We start from the raw sequence: 8,887 nt of genomic DNA, 5'->3' as shown, positions 1-8,887 counted from the left end.
TATAGATTGAAGAGATTGCAATTTGAATTTGACTTGAAGTATAGGCCTTTTTTTTCTAACTAAATTTCTGAATGGGTGATATTATGCAGTATACAGTTATAACAAAAAAAAGAGGCGCCAAAATACGAAAAAAAAACGATAGCAACGACAACGACGATGATGATGATGATGATGATAAGAACGTACAACTAGAACATTATGGGGCAGTACTTTTTTTTTTGTTTTTGTTTGCATCTCAATGTTGCTGCAATCAAAATGAATAAATGAATGAACGAAATATCGGACGAATCGGTTTTGTTTTCCACATCTTAGCTCTGTTTTTTTTTTGTTTTCTTTTTGTTTTTGTTTATAATTCAAATTAACGGTTTTTTATTTATCGAAAGAGTAAAAGTGAGAGAGAGAGTGAGTTAATGAGTGAGTGTGAGAGAAAGTCATCTGATAAAGAGCAAAAGTAAAAAAAAAAATAAATAAACCAGCAATACCACCTGAATATATGACGGTATGGAGGCCCCTCAATATTTATTGGTCAGTAAGTTAGTCAGCCAGCCAGTGGCTTAATCATCTCTTCATCATACGAATTGAGATATGTAAAAATGAATGTCCGATCTCGTTTCAAACATCTTCGTCATACTTCGGGATGGTGAAAAAAAACAAAAAAAAAATCCAATCCAATGTAATACATCCGATAACGATCAATCGGAGTTTCTCGTCTTTTTTTTCCCGTTTGACAAAAAAAAAGATGAATTTCACTTTTTTTTTGTTTCTTTACTCATAACCGATATAGTGATAAGGATCGCTCGAGTTTTTCATTTTCATTTTTGTTTTTTTATTTCTTTGTAGCAACTGTGATTCGACAATTTTTTTTCTCCTTTTAAATCGGACACACGAATGTAATAAATAAAACAAAACAAAAAAAAAATCGAGATGTCCTCGGGTGTCGAAAAAAAAAATAAATACCACGCATACACACACACGCATACACACTGCTAGATGACAACCAATTTATTTTATTTATAAATCCTTATAATTTAATTCCAACATTCAACAATTACAAATATCTGATAGAGTGATGGTGGCGGTGGTGGTGGTGGTGGTGGTGAAAAGGAAATAAATTTAGATATACACACACAAACACAGCATCGACAGATTGATTAGAAAGAGAGAGAGACAGACAGAGAAACATTGGAGGCAAAGAAATTTTGATTTCATTTCATTTCATTTTTTCTTTTTCAAATGAATTAGTAGCTTTTTTTTCGTAAATGAGCAAAAATTTGACCTAATCAACAACAACAGCAGCAGCAGCAGCAGCAGCAGCGCAGCAAATACCGATTGAATTAGAGTAAATGAATAATAAATGATTATGGGTGAATGAGAAAAATGAAAAAATTAAGAAAGAGATTTTGTTTGAAAAGCAAAAAAAAAACAAAATCGATTGTAATACAGGTATATTTTGGTGACAATAACAACAACAACAGAAGAAAAATTATAGTCAACCAATCAAACCAAACAATTGATTATTTACTACATTTGATGATTTGATGATTTTCGATTGATTGATTGATATATTTCCTATTTATATAATAAAATAAACACCCGATCATCTATTTATTCATTTGGATAAATTCATTTTTTTTTTTTTGAAAAAATAATAGCTGGCTGTATTGTCAAAAACTCTCTGTGGGTTTGTTTGTTTTTTTTGTTTTTTTTTTTTTTTTGATAAATAGACAGTGAAATAGAGAGAGAGAGAGAGAGAGAGAGAGAGAGTCGTGTATTTTGGATTCAAGATAACCGGCTTTTGTTTATATATATAAATATAAAGTACACCTCCAGGGCCAAATAAATGTCTTTTTTGTTTATTTGAACAACAGCAACAATAAAAACACGTGTTGCGTGTCGTGTCTTACCGTCATCATCATCGAAAAAAAATTTTTTTTTTTTTTTTGGTTGACTATTGTCAACAACAATTTCGACACATGTCAGGAAGCTATCAAAGTAAAGAAATTATATAGAAATCTTTTTGATGAATATCAAAAATCAAAAAATCAAAAAAAAAAATGACCAGCATAGATAATAAGCATGGCTGCAAGCGATATATATATATTGTTGCTACTGCTGCTGCTGAAAATTTACAGTAACCGTTAATCATCATCATCATCATCTTCTTTATTATTTAAATGGATAATTCAAAGACATTTTAGTCATCATCATTGCTATGATAATGTTTTCACATTGTTATTGTTCACATATGATGAGATGATTTATGAAAAATTTTCTTTTCTTTCACTATTTTCTTTTCTCTCATTTAAACAATATATCTACAAATGATATGATGAAAAAACAATTTGAACGCAAAAAAAAAAAATTTTAAATTTAAAATTTAAAATATAAAAGATTTTTATATAATTTTTTTTTTCTAAATAAAATGCAAATTGATCATCATCATAATGGACGTGCATAATCGTGTTTGATGATCACCATAATCACATGGTAATCACACGTATGTGACAACAACGGAGTGTGTGTGTGAGAGAGAGAGAGAGAGAGAGAGAGAGAGAGAGAGAGAGAGAGAGAGAGAGAGAGAGAGAGAGAGAGAGAGAGAGAGAGAGAGAGAGAGAGAGAGAGAGAGAGAGAGAGAGAGAGAGAGAGAGAGAGAGAGAGAGAGAGAGAGAGAGAGAGAGAGAGAGAGAATGAAAGTGGATGAATTCATCGTTGGAGAATCGATAAATTTTCCAACAAAAATCAAGCCATTATTTTATGGCCATTGATAAAAGAAAATGATAATAAAGTTGACCAAACTATTGGATTTGTGGAACAATAATCACACTTTATTATTTGAAAGACAATTTCAGTTCTTGTCGCGTGTAAGTTTGTGTGTGTGTGTGTGTGTGTGTGCGTTCAGAATTGACGGTTGGAAACGTGCTCATTTCTCATAATACTAGCAATTATATTCACATGTTTTTTTTTCTCTCCATCGTTATTCATTCAGATTCAGATTGTTATGATGATTTTTGTTTTCATTGTTTTCTTTGTGGTCAATCACCATCATTATCATCATGAAAAATTTATTTTGATTAGATATAAAAATCGATTGAAAGTGAATAACAACAACAACAACAACAACAACAAAAACTAGAATTGACCTACGTGTGAAAATGTCACATGATGATCAAAAACATTTTCCAGACAAAATAATGACGACGACAACGACAAAGATAAATATCTCTTAACGAAAAATAATCTATTCAAGATGGCCGCACAGTTAATTTCGTGTTGTGTTTGGTTTCGGGTTGACTTTTTCTGTTCTGTTGTTGTTGTTGTTGTTGTTGTCGTTGAAAAAAAAATTGCCATGAAAATGAGCTTGAAAAAAAAAAATTTTTTTTTTTGAGTCAGCTTCAAGGCATCAGACAGATAGATCGATATTTCCTGAAAGTTGGCCACTGACACACACACACACAGTGATGTAAAACAAAGCAACGACAACAGAAACAAACAAAAAAAAACCTGTCTTAATATTTGGTCACAAAAAAAAAATTTTTCCCGGCCCAAATATCGGCCTATGTCTGTGTGTGCGTGTGTGCGTGCGTGTGATTATGATAGGAAAAAAAAAGTCAAAAATCGAAATCGGTATTTCAAACCACCACCATCATCATTGAAATAAAATGAAATTGAATACTTGGAGTGCATAAACATTGATCAATCGATTAGATTGATTATGTAATAGCGTTTTGTTGGTATTTCCCTATGGTCAATATATTACAATATTGTTGAATCATTTTATGATTTCGGAAAAAAAAATTTTTTTTTTTCATCATCATCAGATTGATTGACATGGACAGACATATAGGAAAAGCCCTTATTTTTTTTATAAATCATAATCTTTGTGTGTGTGTGTATGTCGACAAATTGAATTAATAATAAATACATTTAATGGACGATAATCTTTTTATAATTAAGCTAAACGAAAACACGGTCTTTGAGCTCATAATCAATGTACCGCCAAAGTATATCGTTTGATAACTTTCAACTTTCAAACGTTTATTTCATAACAATTTCGGACTATCATCACCAATAATGATCACAAATCGATATATTTGTTTCCAATCGTTATTATTATCTGGCTATGTACACACACACACACACACACACACATTTTAAACACCTTTGGATGAAAGCACATAAACTAATCATCATCGTCATCATTGCGTTTGATTGACTTATATTTAGTCGAACTAATCGAAATGAACCAAAACGGATTTTTTTTTTCTTCTTAATAATAATATAATAATCCACCACCGCTCATCATCCATGCCGAAAAATGAAAATATTTTCTTGATTCACAAATCCGACAAATCGACAAATGATTAAAACAGCAACAACAACGACTATTTAAAAGCTATTTATCACTTATTTTTTTCTGTTCACATCCGGAAACAAACAGCAACAGCAACAGCAGCAGCAACAATAATTTGAAAAATTTTTTTTTGTATTTCCAGGTTTAAAATGATCATCATCATCGTTTAATTTTTTTTTGTTTGTTTTTAATAACAAATACCAATATAAAATCAATAACACCGATAATAATTTGTTGTTTATTTCATTCTTTTCATCTGATTAGAATGTGATTGAAAATTTTTTTCATATATCTTTCATCTCATTTACATGATAATGATGATGATGATCATCATCATCATCTGTATATTGATGGAAAAATTGACAAATAATTTCCCACACATATACATGTGGCCATAATAAATACATCATATCAAAACATTATGATGATTATTATCACACATTGCGGTCAAACATTTGCAATTTAGAAAGAAAAACAAAAACAAAATTCAACATCTCCAATGGAGTGCATCTGATGATGATGATGATCATGATCATGATCATGATGATTGAATAGAATGTAAATATTTGAAAAAATTCATTCATTGTTTATTCATCAACTTGAATTGATTGTCTCCAGTGTGACAACTTTGTGTGTGTGTGTGTGTGTTTTTTTTTCAAAAAAAAGGCCAATTGATTAATGTAACAACAACAACAACAAAAAAAATGTGCGAGTGTGTGTGTTTGTAACAGGTAACAATGGTCCACATGACAATTTGCCATTTTTTTTGAATGACCTAGACACACACACACACACACACACACAGTAACCATATCGATCAGTGTGTGCAAACCTGTACAAAAAAACCCCCTTTTTTGTCAGATGATAATAATTACATACATAAATAGTGTCATCATCATCATCATCATCACCACCACCACCACCATGACTAGCCAATATATGTGTGATTTAATCTTTCATGCTTGAAATTAGTTTATTTTCTAGATTTGCTTCGTTAGTTTGGAAAATGGACAAACATTTTATACAAATAAATACAACAACAACAATAACAAAAAAAACGGTGGACATTGCTTATATTACATGGTTTTGTTGTTTGTGTAGTCATCATTCATCATTTTTAATAACGCCCCCTCCAAAAAAAATAAAAATAAAATTAAAAAGTTTCTACGACGACAATATAATAATTTATCTATATACGAAAATCTTTTGGTTGTATGAAAATTCGATCAAGCAGAATCATTATGTTTCCCATTCGGGTTATTTATTTGTTTTTGTTTTTTTTTTTTTTTTTTTTTTTTTGGTGACACCGATTTTTTTTTCAAAAAAAAACCGCTGACGCTAAACTTGATCCGCGGACGCCATCTGTTTGTTGAAAACAGTAACAGAAAAACACAACAATAACAACCACACACACACCCACACCCACACACACCAACAAATTAATTATATTTGTGTGGCTGGTGGATTGCACAATTTTCATCAGAATACCATCAACTGAAACATTCGTTGTGTGAACGAATTAATGAGTGAATAGTAAAAAAAAACAAGGATGTGATGAAATTGAATTTTGAAATTTCAATTTTTTTCTGTTTTGTTTTGTTTCAAATTCATTTCCGGACATTGAAAATGTAAAAAAAAAATAAATTATAAACAGGTACTTTAACAGATACAATAATGGACAAATTGTAATTGCAATATATATCAAAATAACAACAATACAATTGGATTGCGAGTGAAAATCTATCACACTGTTGCTGTGGCAATGTTTGATTCTATTTCATTGTCAAGGTTCCAGAAATTGATAGAACAAAAATAATGATATAGACATGAGTAAAAATGAAAACCAATATGGTAGATTTTCACCAACATTTCGGCCAAGTATAACATCACCGAAAAATGTGCTCCATTTAAACAATGGTACATTACGATAAGAATTGTTCAATAAAAATTGTTTCAATTGTCGAGCTACAAAATCACTATGGCCATTGAATAGATTCATAAATGAATCAGGTAATGTTTCCATACGAAAAATGGCAGGCTTACGGTGATTACCAATTTCACTTTCATGACGTTTGCTAGTGTTGTTGTTGGTGATCATTCTACGAAAATAGATTCGACCAGAAACAATGTTAGAATTGATTAGCCATAACCATCCAGTGTAAAGAGGTAATGTGCTAAGAAAATCGATGAAAAAGAAAAGAGCTATGAATGAGAGAGAGAGAAAGAGTGAACATGAATACATAATGACAATGAATATCAAATATACACTTACATTGTTTGATGGCAATTATAATCAATTGAAATATCAACATAACAACATAGTACATCAATACGGTGGGCAATAGAAATATGAATACAGTGAATAATATTGTTCCAATAAAAAGATGAACATTTTCATATGAATATGAATCAATACGATCACGTAATGGATTATATTTTTTACCACGAAACAATCGCCATAATGATATAATGCCGGCTGTTTGAAAATTATAAACACGTGATGTATAACCATAGAACAGGAAAATGTGTACGGTAATCATTTTGAATAGATCGGATAATAAACTAGATTGATTTGTTTTCTGATTAATATATATATATTCCATTTATGGTTAGTTAATTTTTTTATTTTGGTTACTTACCTAATGGTAAAAGTGATACCAAATATACCAAAATAACAGGCAAAAATTGTCATTGCAGGAAAAAGTTTTTGAAATATGAGCATATAATTTTGCCATAGATAAATTAGATAAAACATAACCTGAGATAGTGCTTGATTGAATGGATGATTCAATTTTAGCCCGGCTGGCATACTTTGTAACAATAATAATAGATTATAGATTTTGTTCAACAATAAACCAACATTTGTATGGACTAGTTGCATCAGATGTGAATGATTTGTATATCGAAACACAAGTAATATTGCCATTACACCTAATATATGATCAAAAATGATGGCAAACAATAGATTACATAATGATAATGATTGTTTGTTTGGAGATTGTTTAGCCAAATTCAATATATAACGAATTTGTAGTAAACGAAATTTTAACTGAGCAATAAACAATGATTTATGGAATGTCAACAAATCCAATAACCAGAATAAATAGAGAATAAAATATGGTAATCGTAATGATGATCTAGATTGTTCAGAAGTCAATGTGGTGGCAAAATCATCACAAATGGCTGATTTTTGATTATTATATCGTTTGGCTTGGCCATAATAATAGATGAATGTTGTGGATAATTGTCTGGCAATCATATAATCATAATAGATATCATTGTCATTCAACGCATCATTATTGTCGTTTTTTGTTGACCATTTAGGATGATAACCATTTTCATATAAGATTGATGTATCGTACAGACTTTTCAAAACAAAATTTAGGAATTCTATTCTAAAGAAATTTATTATTTAGTTAATTAATTTAGAGAAATGTTTTGTCACAATGTACCAACCTGTTGCCCGGTGTATAAAGATCAAATGATTGACAACGCATTAATCGATATGCATCGTATAGAATAATGGACACTTTATCCAGATTCATGAATTGTTTGCCCATAAATCTGATTGATTTAAGATGATATGGTAATGATTGATCATCATCATAGTTGTTGTTGCTGTTAGTGGATTGTCGCATAGTCAATTGCAAATAAACCGAGCCAAACATTTGCATTTCATTATCATCACCATTATTAATGTGATCTGTAAGATTGGAACAATCGTTGAGTATATTTATTTGTCCCAAACAGACTAGATTATCGATTTCATCATTTTTCATTAACGATTGTTTTATCGATGAGTTGAATCGTTGTCGTAATGTAGCCGTAATGTTTACATTAAGACCATGGCCATCAATACTACGTTCATAATGGCCAAACACTAAAAGACCACCATCATCATTTGAATGATCAACATTGTTGACCATTAATCGATCAGACATGAATATATTGATCCATTGTAATGGATCCATGGCAAAAAAAAATTTTTTTTCACTATTTTAGTTCATCTAACCACCAGATATACACACAAATATATGGCGTGGTCTATTGATGATGAGCAACAATAAAATCATCATCATCATCATCATCATTGATGAAATACAGTAATACCCCGCTTAACGCGGGGGTTACGTTCCAAAAATTCTGAGCGTTAAGCGAAACAGCGCTAAGCGGGGCTATCTTTACATAATGCATTTTTACCCTTCATATACAATGTAACAATGTAATGCAATGTAGGGTAATTATACAGCGTTATATCGAATCAGCGCTAAACGGGGCAGCGTTAAGCGGGGTATGAGTGTAGGTAAAAGAGCTGTCGGTCTGTCTGTCTGTTTATTTATGTTGTGTTTACAAAATCTGTCAATAGAGACCGCTTTTATATACTATATAGATAGATACTGTCATCATCATATGTTATTATCATCAATCTAGATTCTATAGAAACAAGAATCTTAATCGATTCATCGATCGATTAGTTTGTTTTGTGTGTGTGTGTGCATTTGCCATGTAAATATTTGCTCAATTCATCTCATCATC

The 8,887-nt window shown here is 30.7% G+C and overlaps 1 protein-coding gene across 1 annotated transcript; it reads right to left on the bottom strand.

Annotated features, from left to right (window-relative positions):
• Positions 1-5,911: 5,911 nt before the first annotated feature.
• Positions 5,912-8,456, bottom strand: PIG-Q (phosphatidylinositol glycan anchor biosynthesis class Q). Its single transcript, XM_047062462.2, has 4 exons — positions 7,808-8,456; positions 6,991-7,746; positions 6,624-6,913; positions 5,912-6,553 (listed from the first exon to the last, which is right to left on the bottom strand). The coding sequence occupies exons 1-4, from the start codon at positions 8,320-8,322 to the stop codon at positions 6,135-6,137; spliced, it is 1,980 nt and encodes a 659-aa protein (XP_046918418.2). The 5' UTR covers positions 8,323-8,456; the 3' UTR covers positions 5,912-6,134.
• Positions 8,457-8,887: the final 431 nt, after the last annotated feature.

Source organism: Dermatophagoides farinae, chromosome 5, assembly GCF_024713945.1.
Source record: "Dermatophagoides farinae isolate YC_2012a chromosome 5, ASM2471394v1, whole genome shotgun sequence".
Lineage (NCBI taxonomy): Eukaryota > Metazoa > Arthropoda > Arachnida > Sarcoptiformes > Pyroglyphidae > Dermatophagoides > Dermatophagoides farinae.
Note: the sequence above shows the minus strand (reverse complement) of the source record. Positions and strands in the feature narration are given on the sequence as shown.

Coding starts and splice junctions, on each gene's coding strand:
- PIG-Q (XM_047062462.2), bottom strand. CDS start 8,322: ATGGATCCATTACAATGGATCAATATATTCATGTCTGATCGATTAATG. Junction 7,747..7,807: donor CTTTATACACCGGGCAACAG/GTTGGTACATTG, acceptor AAATTTCTTTAG/AATAGAATTCCTAAATTTTG. Junction 6,914..6,990: donor GGTATCACTTTTACCATTAG/GTAAGTAACCAA, acceptor AAATCAATCTAG/TTTATTATCCGATCTATTCA.